Raw genomic sequence first — 16290 nt, forward strand, 5'->3', positions numbered from 1 at the left:
CACACTATAATTTTAATAAAGAAAATCCTAATATCCTGCCATGTACAAAACAAAACATCTCCACTCATATTCCATCTCACAACCTTCCTAACCTACGATTGCTCATTAGGGTTGGTACAAGCTATCTGCTATACTGTACTTTGCAGTTCAGGAAGTTAGGGTGAGTTGTTTTCTACTTTTTTATTTACCTGTCTTTTAAAAAAATCCATTCCACTATTTGCACCTATTCTTTAAATGTTCTCTTTTATATTTTTTATTCCATTGCCTAGTACTCCCAAGCTTGATGTTATATTTGTCAGCCTTGTTGTTTTTACTGTAACTATATATATATAGCATTTTTTTGGTTAAATGGTTACTATTACGTGCAGTTCATAAGAAAGATATATAGAAGTTAAATCATACTTAAAATACTCACTACGTTCATTCCCTACATCACACAATATACTTTAGTTTTCTTGCTGAAAACGTTATTAAAATCAAATATATTAATATTTGTAAACTCATTCCACATGGTGATATTATTTTCATATTTATCCTAATCTGACTAAATCCAACTCCTATAACAAGTAACTAAAAAACGCTATTTTTTTAACAAAATGAACAACTTATTTGTGCTCCTTTTTTAAAAGAAAACCTAGTAGGCAGATCCAACAAAATACCATATAATAATTATATTACAACAGTATCCTTTATATTCATGATGATGCTATTTGAAGCAGCAGGATATTAGAGGTAATCTGAGTTTACATGCCTGGAAGAATGGATATATAAAAAGTGGTAGATGCAAACAATGGAATACCATGTAGCAGTTGGTAGCAAGAAACAAAAGAAGCACACAGCCACATAAATAGACTTCAAAAATATAATAACAGATAAGAAAAATTAGGAAACTAAATAAGTCCTATGATCCAATGCCATTTTTGTGAATTAGAAGATACATATACATAAAACACCCAAAAAAGGATGAACATCAAGCACATTAGAAAGACTGCTACTGTAAGGCGGAGAATGCAGTGGTCCTCAACCTTTTTGGCACCAGGGACTGGTTTTGGGGAAGACAATTTTTCCAGATTGATGGAGGGGGCAGTGGTGGTTTTGGGATGATTCAACTGCATTACATTTATTGTGCACTTCATTTCTATTATTATTACATTGTAATATATAATGAAATAATTATACCACTCACCACAATGTAGAATCAGTGATTGCCCTGAGCCTGTTTGCCTGAAACTAAATGGTCCTATCTGGGGGGTGACGGGAGACAGTGACAGATCATCAGGCATTAGATGTTCATAAGGAGCTTGCAACCTAGATCCCTCCTGCTCAGTTCACAATAAGGTTCACGCTCCTAAGAGAATCTAATGCTGCAGCTGATCTGACAGCAGTTGGAGCTCAGGTGGTAATACAAGCAATGGGGAGCCGCTGTAAATACAGATGAAGCTTTGCTTGCCTGCCAGCTGCTCACCTCCTGCTGTGTGGCCCGGTTCCTAATAGGCCACAAACTGGTCCCTGTCTGTGGCTTGGGGACTGGGGACCCCTGAAAGAGTGGGATTGGATAATGGAGAATGATTACATTGATAAATTAATAAATGAATGAATGAAGAAGAAAGTAAAAGGAAGTCTGGCACAGACCCATGAGGATAGTGTTATGAACTGAGGTATATGTTTAATTAAATATCCTGTACTTGATATCAAAAAAGTTTTTAAAACCTTTTTGTTTTTATGGAAATGATTCACTGTTACTCTCCTATAAAATGGGTCCTTTTCATGCGTATATCAATTTATGAGCTGCTTGACAGAAGGTTTTATAAAGGCCAAGAATTTGGGAGCTAAAATGTGGAAACCACAGCCAACTGGAAAACAATTAACTGTGAGCTTAAATATTTTTGAAATTCTAACCAAGAAAATAATATATACTGTCATTGGCAAAATATTTTTTCATATCACTTCAAAATGCATGCTTTGCTCTAAACTAGAAGGTATTTTCTCTTAACTGTTGGAAATTTTTATAATCATTAACAAATGTTTATAAATAAATTTAAACTTCAAAACATTCTTAATTCCAAAGATGTTTTCTGAAATAGATAAGTCTTAGCATTGTCATAAATTGGTCTACTATAACTTGCCGTTAGGATGAAGGGAATTAACACTTTTTGAGAGTCTTACACTCATTTCTTCCTCACCTTGGTTAATCTTTTCCTCTCTTTCCCTGCCCCTCTCCCCTGCCAAAAAAAATCTTATAAGTGATATATTAGGTTAAACTAAACACAGGTTAACCTAAATTGTCATTTTTGTAAGTCAAAATGTTTCTCTATTGAAATTTTCATGTAGCTCAATTAATAATATAAATCTCAACTGAAAACTGAGAAAACTGAGGCTTTCAAAATTTTAATAAATCATTTACAGGTATTATTTGGTAAGAGGTGAAGTTGAGATTTCAACTTAAATCAATTTTCCACAAAATCCATGTTCTTTTCATGACATCATGCCACTCTCACTGATATTGTCGACTTTTCACAAATATTACCATAGTTGATATTTGAGCTGTTAGACACTATGTGCTCAGGAAAAGGTGATAGCAGACACTTGATTTTATCAAGAATCAGAATGACGGTCATAAAGGACTTTAACGAATTAACTTTCATATACCTAAAATTTGTGCACTGAACAAAATGTATTTTCTTCAAGCATGACACACTCATTTAAACCCAGCACAAGTCTAAGACCAATTTTCTTCAAGTAGATCAAAGTTAAAGAAACCTTGTAGATCCATTCTCAGCCCATAAACTAAACTCTTCCAAGATTTACGTTTGACTCATTCTTTCACTCTTATGTTTTTTAAAAATGTACAAAATCAAAATAGTAAAAGTTAGTTCAGTGATGGGTTTTACACAGTCCAAGCCCATCTGCAACCCCAGAGAATAATCATTTGAGCCAAGGAGTTTAAGGCTGTAGTGCACTATGATCATGCCTGTGAATAGCCACTGCACTCCAGCCTGGGCAACATAATGAGATCCTGTTTTGTTTCATCTTAAAAAAAAAAAAAATGAAATGTGGCCGAGGAAAATCAGTGAGAAACAAAAGTAATCTCATCACCTTATCTCCTAAGTATTCTCAATAGGTGGTTATTTTCTTGTTCTACAACTTTCTCATCTTATGAGATCTTCACCCTCCTTGAAGTCTATGCTTCCATATAGGGTGGAGTAGCAGGGATTTTATTCAGTATAAGATGCTAAAGGAAAAGCACATAAAGGAAGACATATTGGAAGAAAAGGAAGCTTACAAAGAGAATCAAAAGTATAGCATGGGGATAAAAGAAACTTGTTTGGATCACTGCCACTCCAGATCCTCCCACCGGACCTTAGCTTTCTATGATCACATTAATGAGATTATTTGCAATTTGAAATCAGGTATTTGAAAATTTGATCATAAAGAAAAGAGATATAGTCAGAAAGGCATTCCATATAATCTTTTCTTTATTATACCCTATTGTTAAAATGCCTCCATTAGAAAAAAAACACTCAGCTATATAAAATTATTATACTTTGGTTATATCACTCATCTCTTCTTCCCTTAAAATATATCAGACCTCTGAAAGTCTTGATATGTGTCTGGAGACCTTGAACAATCCTTTCATGGGTTCCCATATCCATGAAAACCTTTGATAGTTTCCATTTAGAGATGAGAGCCATTGTCAAATTCAACTTTCTAATTTCTAAAGATGAACACAATTTCTACTGATTGAACAAAGTCCTTCTTTTCCTTTATTTACTTTTCCTTTAGTCTCATTGTCAGAACTGAAAGTAAACTACTTTTCACTAGACACTAACTTTTTACTACATTGCTCGGGTTTTATTATATCACAAAGCTGCTTTAGGATGTAATTCTAGGAATCACATAGACTCACTCACTACCTGTGTAATTTGCTCTTTCAGTCATCCCTTGGCATATGTGGGGGATTGGTTCCAGGATCCCCACATATACCAAAATCTGTGAATATTCAAGTGCCCCAGTGGGCCCCATGGAATTGGCCTCCAGGAAAAGTCGGTCCTTAGTATATGCGGGTTTCATATCCTGCAAATCCACATTTGGTTGAAAACAATCTGCATGTAACTGGACCTGCGCAGTTCAAATCTTTGCTGTTAAAGAGTCAACTGTATATACTTGTTTTGCTATTAAGTACAACATGTCGCAGACTTTCACGATCCCACTTCAACAGTCACACTGCAAAGGTAAAGCATATTGCATGCTAAGGGTTGACTGCCATTTTTTTTGGCATGAAGACAAACGTCTCATTCCTTTCTTCAAACTTTCCTTAATGATGTCCAGGGGAACAATGTCATGGCACCATGACTGGAGCCTTAAAAGCTTTGTGAAATGATAGGAGACAAAAACACTACATAACAACAGTCTTCCACATCTGTGAAACTTAATTCTTCAAACTACTTTCTTATGTATTAAGTCATAATGCTCAGCACAATATTCTGAGATAAGTAGAATATTTCCATCATGTTTTCCTGGGGTATAAAACAGAAAGGTGAATTATTTTGTGAGGCTGTGAAGGATAAGAGCAGAGGGAGGAAAGAAGACGACTGACATTTTTACAGCTCCTATTATGGAATAGACTTCATGTTAGGTGCTTATAATCAATGAGCAAATTGCTTACAAATTCTGTTCTTTAGCTTCCTCTCATGAATAGAACCTACCTTGTAGAATAGTGGAGACTGCAGCAAAGAACATAACAGGAACTTGGCACAATGTCAGGCCCATGAAAAGATTGCAATGAAAGCTAGCTCTAGCTATTATTATTATTTATTTTAATTTTCTTTAAAATTTACAGTAATCTGAGATAGGTAATTTATCTTATTTATCTGTTGAAATTCCAAGATTCAGTGAAGATTAATAAAAAGTATTAAGTAATGTTTTGTTGAATGAAATATGCTCCACCTCAAACTAAAATTCCACCCAACAATCATAGCCAAATTGCCACAAACTTTTTGCCAATAGCAAATAGCAGTAAATAGCCTTCCTCTCTCCAGAGGATCAGGGAGGCAGCCAAAGGTTAACCAAACAACTGAAGGTAACATGTTCCTACTGACGAGCAAAGATACAACCTCATCATCAAACAGCCATTTATTAAGCACCCTTGTGAGCACTGAAATAATAGATCAAAGGATAAATCTCTGTCCTAGGTGTCATCTCATATGCTCAGCATCTGTATGCTCAGCAAATCACTTCCATTTTTATGTCTCTGAATTCTTTTTAACATATATATATATGTTATATATATATGTGTGTGTGTGTGTATATATATACACAGTACAATATTACCATTTGGTTCTATTCATAATATTGATGCCATTAATGCTAATTACCATTATTTAATATTTATTGTAATAGTTATCAATTTGCTGAATGCCTATGTACCAAGTGCTAAGCACTTCACCTGCATTTTCTCATGCTGTCCTTCCATCTAAACTAAGAGTAGGGCTTAAGCCCTATTTTATGAGCAGGGTTTACACCTAGGCTGAGAGAATAGTATGTCAAAATCACAAAGGGAGAGAAATGCTTAACCACAATTGAAATTCATATCCATATGGCTCCAAAGCCCATGACCTTTTCAGTAAGAAATTATAATTATTTTTCTCTCCAGAATTACTTAGGCAATTTTAAAATCAGTTTTATGATAAACACATGCTTAGCATGATAGACATGAAGAAACACTGACCAGGAAATAGAGGACCTACAGTCCACATTCAGCTTTGCACTGAGTCCATAAAGAAAGCATTTAACTATATGAAATTCATCCATCAAACAGGGTAAATGGACTAGAACAGTCCACAGTTCTACAGGCTCCTCTCCCTCCAGGCTGAGCATTGCCCAGAAGAAAGTATACACAACTATGACTAGGACTAGGGCTACGACGACTGCTACTATTATTGGCCTCAGTAGTGTGCAAGGTAAAGTAGTTCCTCAATATTCCCTACTTCCTTTTCTGGGAGTCAGTTCCCTGAATTCATACTCTTGATGCCAAGATCTAAAAAATCAAAATAAAATATTGATGCTACTCCTCAGAGGTGCTAATTTATCTGATTTTCTTCTTTGAGGTAATGGAGGGAATAAAGGGTTGTGTAAGAGCATGTTTAAAATAGTTGTAGGGTAGGGCTAAGAATAAAGCTCGACAAACCTCTAAGGAGGAACATTACAACACCTTCCTAAAAAGGCCTGGGAAGGACCCTTTTGCTATGTCATTCTGGAATGCTAGTGCTCGGCTGGGCTTCTACAATTAAGGAGAAAAAAAAAAAACTACATTAACTTCAAATTAATTTCTCAAAATGCATGCTTAGCTTCCAGAGGAAGACTGACAAAGTTGGTATTTGTACCAAGTTGAATTTAACTCACAATGTAACTATATTTGGACACAATCTTTAAAGGGGTAATTAAGGTTAAATGAGGTCATTGGGATGTGCCCTAGTCCAATATGACTGGTGCCCTTATAAGAAGAAATTAAGACATACACACAGAAGGAAGGCCATGCAAAGACATTGGAAGAAGAGAGCCCTCTATAAGTCAAGGAGAGAGGCCCTCAGAAGAAACCAACCCTGCTGACACCTTCATCTTGGACTTCTAGTTTCTAGAACTATGAAGAAATTTCTTTCCTTTAAACCACCCAGTCTGTGGTACTTTGTTATGGCAGCCCTAGCAAACTAACAGAGTAGGTATTAGTTATACAAGTCCACCTCATATATAAGAATAATGCATACATGCTTGCATTTACTTCTGATCAAATACTTCTTAACAGATACAAAAAACACACTAACATGCAAACAGCAAACAGAGGGAAACACAAACAGTATATTCAGCACCACCATGGCAAAATGTATAAGGACCTTAGACAAGAGCAGAGAATTGCAGGTTCTAACACTACCTGTTTCAGAACCTCACCTGGAAAGCAGAGTGATTGAGAGCATGGTGTTCAGTTTCAGACAGGTGTGGGCTCAACCTGGGCTTCTCTACTAGTCAGCTATGTAACCTAACTACTCAGAAAGTTACCGAACCACTCAGAATCTCAGTTTCTCAATTCTGTAAAAAGCAAATAGTTCCTAATCTAAGCTTCTTAATTCTGTAAAAATCAATAATTCCTATATTCTACAGTTGTTACAAGGATTCAATTAAATATAAGGATTAAATGAGATTATAAAAGGGGCCAAGAACTGTGTCTGACGCATCATATATAATCAATAAATGGTAACAGTTGCTATTAGGTTGAGCCATATAAACTGGCTGATATTTGACTGTTTCTGATCTACCAATCTATATGATTCAACCTAATATTAATGTTGCAAAGAGACAACAGAGCACAATGGCTCAGAATACAAATTTGGTCAACAGATAAATGCATAAAGAAAACATGGTATATATACATAATGGGATACTACTCAGCTTTACAAAAAAGAAGGAAATCCTGCCATTTGTGACAACATGAAACGAGACCTGAAGGACATCAAGTTAAGTAAAATAAGCCAGGCGCAGAAAGACAAATACCACATAATGTTACTTATATGTGTAATCTAAGAAAGAATGTAACTGAATTTATGGAAGTAGAGAGTAGAGTGGTAGTTACCAGGTGCTGGTGGGGGTGGGAGGGGGTTGGGTAGCTGTTATTCAAAGGATACAAAATTTCAGATAGACAGGAAGAATAAGTTCAAGAGATCTATTGTACAACATGGTGACTATAGTTTATAACAATATATTCTTGAAAATTGCTAAGACAGTAGATTTTCTGCTTTTATCACAAAAAAAGATAAGCATGTAAGGTAATATACATGGTAATTATCTTGACTTAGCCATTTCACAATATACACATATTTCAAAATATAATGTGGTACACAATAAATACAATTGGCATTTGTCAATTAAAATTTTATAAAACAAGAATACAAGTTCTGGAACCAGCATCTTTGGGCTTGAGTCCTGCTTCTGTCCCTCACTAGCAAGTTATAGAACCCCTCTAACTCAGTTTCTCAGCTACAAAACAAAAACTTGAAATCATGCCTTCCATACTATGGATGAGAGAATTAAATAAATTAATCAGTGCAAAGCTCTTAGACTAATGTCTAGTATTAGCCAGTTATCACTGAGCACAATCTGTTATTGATATTATTCATATCATTTATTAAAAAATAAAGATTTGACTATCTTTGAGATTCATTCTAACTTCCAATTCTATGCTGTTTGGGATGATATTGATAAAGGAGAATTATGCAGCTAGCATTTAGCTATATATCACAACGAGGTTAAATATTGAGCCTTAGAATTCTGAAAAGTATTGTGAAATCAGAATAAATTTAAATAAAAATTCTCATAATTCCTTCACAATTTATTGGCAAGTCTCAAACAACTATAATATTAAAATATATTTTATTTTGGGAGTAAATCAATCATTTTCGCTAGCTTCTTAAATTGCTAGACATTTTAAAGTATCATTTCACCTAAAATGTAAATCTAGTAGTCCATACAGTGTGGGGTTTAAAATGTTCTTGTGTGTGTTCATACAGCTGTTCATTATAGCGGCTAATATTGGACTAAGGAGAACAATAGACTAAATAGTGACCAAGTCACTAATTCAGTAGGTGATAGTGAACAAATCACCTCAATCTCATTTTTCCATTTTGGAAAATGAAAAGTTAAGTAAAGATATCAAAGTTTCCTTCCAAGTCTAAAACTCTATGAATCAGTGTCTATTGTAAATAGATAAAGAATATAATTTCATCAAAGAAATATAACCCATTTCACCTGTCAATAAACAAGAAAATTGTGTCTAAATAGCAGAATGTTAAGAATAAAAACAAATAAGCAAAATAACACTCATCTAAAAATGTCCCCTGAATTGTTATCGTAACATGTGCCTGAGCAACTCTAGCTAGTGATTTTACAGTCTGTATAATTAGGATTTAATGACCAAATCTCTTCTGAAAGTAACAGGGATCATATATTCATTCTCAGCAGAATTGAAGCTGCCCAGGCCAGCTGTGAAACTAACATTGACTTAAAATCCTAGATCCATTTGTCCAGAGACTCCAGTCTCTGACCTTAAGAAATTCACATGACATCAGATTTCTGTGTCTGTAAAATGTTACGATATAACTTCTAGGACTCTTGAGAGGGTAAATTAGTTAATGTTTCTAATGGATAATGATTGACTAAAGAAAGATAATCCCAGTGTTTCACTAGAAAGAATCTGAATGCTCAAGAGCATAGATATTTCAATAAAAGTTAAAAAAAAGCTTCAAGATCATGCAGCAGATCTAAAACAATATTTGTGAATAAAAGCAAAATAAAAATTAAAATCTCATCCTGACACCATGTGAATAACTAGTTTGAAATTGAATAGTTTGGAAGGAAAAATATAATATATATAACTAAGACACATTGAATCTGATATCATAAAATCATTCTCTTTTCAAGTTAAAATGTTTATGGGAATTACATGATATTCTTTAATTATTAAAATGTAAAAAATGCAACTCAAAACAGGTAAACATGAATTCAAGAGCTCCTATAAATGGTGTTTTGAGTTAAACTGCTCCAATATTTCCAAAAAAAAAAGAAAACTACATTTCTGAGAGTTGAACACAACCTGTTACTAATTTCTATAAAGTTCAAGCAACTACATTTTCCATTCTTGAAAATAAATAAATGAAAATGGATTTAATCTTAAGCAATCAATGAAGTGCCTTATTTAAAAGTTTGCCATGGGGGAGTGGAGCAGGCTATTGTTTGGTTTGTTGGTTTGCTTGTTTCGGTGTTCATTTTGGCTTCTCTCAATAGATTTTTTTTCCTCTTAGCTAATTTTAAGATTCCGAAACTCATGACATGTCACAATTAAACATCTCCTAGGAAGTGCACAGTCTGATTAGCACATTAACTCAGGCATAAACCAGCCATGACCACGTTGCCTCCACTCTGGATCAGACCAGTCTGCGGAAGGATAATCATGATGAGAACCCCCAATAAAACATATTAATCCCAATGTTATTTTATCTTCTAGCAATTAAGATCTTATTTTTTCTATCAATTCATATGTACTTTTTTTACTCTTTAATTTTATTTCGAGAATAGTAACCCAGAAATAAAAGTGGATACTCTAGTTCTGAGAAGTAAATACTTTCACCTTCATTCTCAAAGATTCCCACCTTCAGAAAACTCAGAAGATGAGACAGAAGTCAGGGAGATTTTTATAGTTCTATACCAATTTTATTTATATATTTATTTATTTTAGAGGGAGGGTCTAGCTGTGTCACCCAGGCTGGAATGCAGTGGCCCAATCATAGCTCACTGCTGCCTCCAAACTCCTGGGCCCAAGCAATCCTCCTGCCTCAGCCTTCCAAGTAGCTGCAATTACATGCATGTGCCACCACGCCCAGCTAATATATGTGTGTGTGTGTGTGTGTGTGTGTGTGTGTGCATATATACATATGTACACATACATATATATGTGTGTGTGTGTATGTGTATATATATATATTTTTTTTTTTATTTTTGTAAAGATGGGGTCTCACTTTGTTGCTCTGGCTAGTCTCAAACTCCTGGCTTCAAGCAATGCTCCCACCTTGGCCTCCCAAACCAATAATTTTTGTAGTTCCACAACTTCCCATCCTTTGACAATTCCTGCTTAGTAGAGGAGGAGCAAGAGGACTACCCATGACCTGATGTCTCTTTTACAGCCTGGTTAGTTGGCTACATATTATTAAATAAATGTCACTGGGTTCTTTTTCCTTTTTTTAATGTGCTACTAGAAAACTTTAAATTATATATATGACTTGCTTTATGTTTCTGTTGGGCAGCACTGGTAAAAATTAATACTAACCAGTGGTATAAGTATCTGACATGGACCAGTGAAGTCGTTTAGAAAAGCTACGTAGTATGGCTAAAAAGCAGAGGTCAGACAGGGCTGTATTCAAATCCTAGCTCTGACACTGACCATTAAAAGGTATTTGAGTGAGTCATACAGCTTCCTCAGCCCATATTTCCTTGTATGTAAAACAGAGAGAACAGTTTCCTAGCTTAAACAAAACATTTGTAAAATTCCTGGCATATCACAGGTATAAGTAAACATTTGAATAAAAAGTCATTCTTCAATACAAAATAGAGATTTTCAAGCAATTACTAAGAATTAACTGTTTCTCATTGTCTGTGTCTTCCAATAAATGGACCATATTCTGTGAGTCCTTCCTGCCTATAACACTAGTACAACTTTGTTATTACCTTATATTTTACAGACGAATGACAGCAACTTTATACTCAATACTATTATCAAAATGTTCAGCCATGAAAGTATTGTTTCTATTTGTGTTTTAAATGGTACAATGAAATACATTTCCAGAAATAACATCATGATTTTTACAAACCTAAAATCCACCTAAAAGAGACTTATAATATACCTTGACTCTCTTCAGGAATCCCACATGCGTATACCAGTGGGACCAAGTGTTTGCTAAGTTCTAAGATGCATCACTCTAAGATGCTAAGTTAATAACATATAGTTCTTAAAAATGTAAAACATCAGAACCAGCAATATTTATTTAAAAATTAATTCTATCTCTTTGTTATACTACATTTCTTTGCAATTTGAAAAGTGCCTGCAAATTGTTACTCTATGAAATAATGCAACACTCATTATAAGATTAGAAAAGATAAGCCTAGGACATAAAATTAAACACTACTTCATAAATAGTAAAACTGTACAAGGAGTTTCTTTTCCAATAAAAGGTAATATACAGACTGAAAATACCTATGCCAAAATAGCTTAGATAAATTGATGACTGGAAAATTCATAACAGGTAATTACTGAGAAGTTTATAAGTCATATTTTATCTCTCAGCATGTAGAAAGACCATTCCTGTCCACAATGACTCTTGGTAAAATGGAGAATACTTACCAGATAGCTCAAATATCAACTCACTATAATTATACTTGTGTGTTCTTGAAAACTAATTTATAACAACCTCTCCTTTCTTGAATCTGTTTCTTATCCTTTTTGCTCCTAGTCTTCCATTTGGTCCTTTAATCATTTTTTTTCTTCATTCCCTTGATCAATATTTATTGAGCCCTATGTGTCAGCAGTCCTTGAAGCTCATTAGCCTGTCTGTTATTCAAGCAGAAGCAGTGAAGTGGGATGGAAGTAGAGAGGTGAAACATAGTTTAAATGTTTTCCAAATTTGTTGGTTTATGTTTCTGTGCATATGTGATCTTAATCATATCTGACTTACCACCAAATTAAATTTGAAATTCAGTTATACAGTATCCAAGTTCATGAAAATTAATGAGTTGGTTTCCAAATAATTATTTTTTTAAGAAATAAGATGTTATTTTAGCTTATACTATGTCACAAAGCTAAAATCCAAAGTTCAGTTATGGCTTTCTAGGTTATTGCAATAAATTTCCAATTCTTAGATTTTTATATTAATACAAATACCTCGTGATCCAGAGCAAATTTTACCATTCTATATCTAAAGAGTTTTCTCCAAGTTGTTCATCAAGTTATGTAATAGATGAGATAAAGCTTCCACTGAAAAACGTCCTATTCATTAACTTACACCTAATGGGGAAATACTAGAAAACAAAACCAAAAAGTTATCAGACCTCATGTGTTTATTAGAAGAAACCTTTTCTTGTTTATCGAATTATAATTATTTATTTGTTGGTTTTTCCATTATATTGTAAGCAACTTGAGGGGCAAGGTGAGGTCTTACTCTCTGGGTGCCCATCTGAAATGTATAGGTTTCAAGACAGTTCCTGGATTGGATGGATGAAATAAATAAATGAAATGGGTTTAGCTTTACAGACTATTTTTTTCAACCCATTGGCTTAAAACCTAGAAGTTAAACTTTATAAAGTGTGTGATCAAGATTATGATATTACTTTGTTGTATAAAGATTATTTAATTAATTCAACTGCAACTTGTTGCAGGCTTAATATGTGCCAATCACTAGTCTGGGTACTGAGAATTACAGATAAATAAAATCTGTCCATGTAAAACATAGAAGGGAGAGCTGGTTCCACTGAATTTGTCTGAGCTCGTCTTAATTTTAAGTAGTCATTAAACCATGAAAAAAAATAAAAAGGCAAAATGTGTTTTTTTCTGCACCCACCCACCCACCAAAATGCAAAATCTATTTTTTCAGGTTCCCTAAGTTTTTGCAGGGTTTTACACTTTTTGCTTGTTGCTTAGAAAATGCAATCTCAGCCGGGCATGGTGGCTCACGCCTGTAATCTCAGCACTGTGGGAGGCTGAGGCAGGCGGATCACTTGAGGTCAGGAGTTCTAGACCAGCCTGACCAACATGGTGAAACCTTGTGTCTACTAAAAATACAAAAATTAGCCAGGTGTGCTGGTGCATGCCTGTAAGTCCCAGCTACTCAGAAGGCTGAGGCAGGAGAATTGCTTGAACCAGGCAATCAGAGGTTGCAGTGAGCTGAGATCACTCCACTGCACTCCAGCCTGGGCATTGCAGCAAGACTGTGTCTCAAAAAAAAAAAAAAAAAAGAAAGAAAGAAAGAAAGAAAAAGAAAACGCAATCTCCTTGTGCAAAGTAATATGCCTTCAGTGACACTATCTTCTGTTAAGCAGTCAAATAAGAAGGAGATGGAACAGAAGAATGAAATCAGAAACATCATAGAAAAGAGAAAAATATTAACATAAAATAAATCAGAAAAAATTTTTGCCCAGTATCTTTCTCACATTATAGTAGAACACTGGAATATCATCAGCCACTAACCCAAAGCAAGCACTGAGAACTGCCCAGAAATGAATAACCCCATTAGACCCATATTTTCTGAGAGTTGTCAGTAAAAACAAACAGTGCAGAAATCCTCTGGATAAGCTCATGAGCAGGCTAAAAGCACTGATAAGTATAAACTAAAAGCTTGTTATTGGTTGATCCTCCTAGTGGATCAGATCCTTCAGGGTACTTAGCAGCTGGCAAAAAGTAGCAATTTTTTTAAGGCACCAATAACCTGGTCTGGCAGGTTCATTCGTTTCACTTCAGCAGATATTACCTTTGGTTCTTGAGAGAGTCAATCTTTTTAACTTGTACAAGTGTAAATGATAAATCAGGAAAATGTGACCACTTTAGAGAACAACAAAGGTTTTCAAAGTGAAGAGTGCACATTTCTTTAATGAATGGAACTGACCAAACCTGTAGCAATGTCTGCCAGTGTTAAACCCATTCCACCAGATTATCCAAGTTCAGCTTACTTACCCCCAACATCTGGTGGAGGTAGTGATACTCTGGCCCTTGGTTATACAGCAAGAAGGTTTTCCAGAAAAGCAGGACATTCATGGAGAGCCAGATGAACTAAACCAATCAGACATGAGAGACAGAAAACAAAAATTGAAAATAATTATTACCTGATGAATAGAAACCACAGGTAAATTCTTGGACACAGTGCTTTCAATGGAACCTAAATCAGTAACTGCAGAAAGCATTTTCAATTAACCAGCAAGCTGAAAACCACTCAGAGGAAAACAAATCTGACTTTACCCAGCCCTTTCACCTGAGACTAAGCATTTGGGTTGCAAATAGGTTTCCTAAATGATTTACAGCTATCCCCTGCCGTACAAAATGAGATCAAGAAATTAATGACATCACCATACCCCACGCAAACAGAAGTAATCTGGGAAAAGAACAAAGGGAGCAAAAATGTTTAAAGGGTAAAAAGAAAAGCTGTATTCACTGAAAATGACCTCTTCCCTCTTCCTCCACATTTCCTCTCCCATCAATGTGCAGAAAAATTCTCATGCATTTGGGGGACATGCGAGGGGGTGGGAGGGGGAGTGTTCATTGTTATCTCCAGCATAAAGTTTTGTAGGTTGAGAATGTTCGAATTAAGACAAAACTTCCACTTCCAGCTTCCCACCCGTGCACGCTCAGAGAATGAATCAAAATCACTGCAGGACAGAGAAAACGCAAGGAGAGCCTAGCCCGCCATCCTACCAGGCAGAGGTGTTTAACCCCTTCGTTGGCGAGCCAGCTCCTCCAGGACACAGCCATGCCGCCGGCCCCGCTGCGCTGTGCTCTGTGCCCGCCGGCCCGAGAAGGAGCGGGCGGCGGCCGGGGCAGCGGTTACAGTTGTGTGGCCTGCCGGGCCGCTGAGCGAGGACCGAGGGTCAAAGACTGAGTGGAAGCCCGAAGGCCCGGCGCCGAGCCAGCCCGGGCGGGGTCTGCTACCCAGAGCCGGGTTTTCCGGGCGCCCTGACTCCCACCCGCACCGGGTCAGCTCTGCCCACTCAGCTGCCCAGACGCCCAGCGCTCCGAGTGCGCGGCCCAGGCTGCACCAGTCTGCTCCGCCGCGCCGGCCCCTTTGTCTAGGGGCGAGCCTGTTGTGGCTGCTGCTGTTCAGGATGTCCCGGTGGGAACTTGGAGGCGTCCCCTGCAGCCTCTAGCCAGGCCTGCCAGGCTCCAAAATACTGGCAAACATGTGAACAATGCTACTCATACTAAAAGTGGGGACCCTCGCCGTCCCCTCGTACACACACACACACACACACACACACACACACACAAACACACACAGCTCTTTTAGACTGGTTGTTTTCCCCCAAAAAAGTTCATCTCAAAGAGCCTTGGTAACGAAATTTGAGCCGGAAACAGCCTTTTGTGTACTAGCTCACGTTTCTCCCACCCTTCCTCAGCAAATTATCCCACTCCCAAACTAAAGGCCCCCTGACAGCGCTTACCTAAGGCTTGCCACCAGCCGCCAGTTTCTTTATCCCCTTGCCCGCCCATCCCATACTGATAAAAAGGTTTTAAGACATTACTGAATAAGAAGAACCCAGGGAATTAATGGTTAAAGCTGATGTAATTCTTAGGGGCTCTAGGGGAACTTAGATTCACTCTATTCGGGAATCTTTTTGTTTTAATACCTAGTCTGTTTAGTAAGTAATAGGAATCCTCTCAATCTTGTACCAGAGGCCCAGTGAAGAGTGAGAAGGGTGTGGAGTTGACCCAGGTACCTATTCGACACTGCAACAAATCAGTATTGGAAAAGAGAGAGAAAAAAATGTCATTCATGTAGAAAAAAATCTGATGCACAATAGATATCCAATAAAGGTTTGTTAAACCAAGAACTTTTCCAGATTTAACCACTAATGAGAGACAGAAAAGTTTACTACTAGTTGCTTAATCGAATGGCTTTTAAACTCTTAAAAAAAAAATCTTACAACACAGGCCATAGGATATAATTAAAACTAAAATTTCAAAAAGTAATACTACTCTCACTACATGCA

General features: G+C 36.3%; 1 protein-coding gene across 5 annotated transcripts in view; it reads right to left on the reverse strand.

Annotated features, from left to right (window-relative positions):
* NOX4 (NADPH oxidase 4) overlaps positions 1-15485 on the reverse strand; it is a 165387-nt gene extending 149902 nt beyond the window's left edge. For 2 of the 5 annotated variants that reach the window (XM_055356621.2, XM_055356620.2), the window contains exons 1-2: positions 14999-15485; positions 14264-14359 (exon numbers count right to left, since the gene is read on the reverse strand). In XM_055356621.2, the coding sequence (XP_055212596.2) occupies positions 14264-14359; positions 14999-15055 (153 nt within the window). In that variant the 5' untranslated portion in view covers positions 15056-15485. Of the gene's footprint in view, positions 1-14263; positions 14360-14412; positions 14509-14658; positions 14783-14998 lie in introns of those variants that run through there. The other 3 variants (XM_055356619.2, XM_055356622.2, XM_063693453.1) reach the window with 3 other exon arrangements.
* Between the last annotated feature and the right edge of the window lie 805 nt (positions 15486-16290).

This window comes from Gorilla gorilla, chromosome 9 (genome assembly GCF_029281585.2).
Source record: "Gorilla gorilla gorilla isolate KB3781 chromosome 9, NHGRI_mGorGor1-v2.1_pri, whole genome shotgun sequence".
NCBI lineage: Eukaryota > Metazoa > Chordata > Mammalia > Primates > Hominidae > Gorilla > Gorilla gorilla.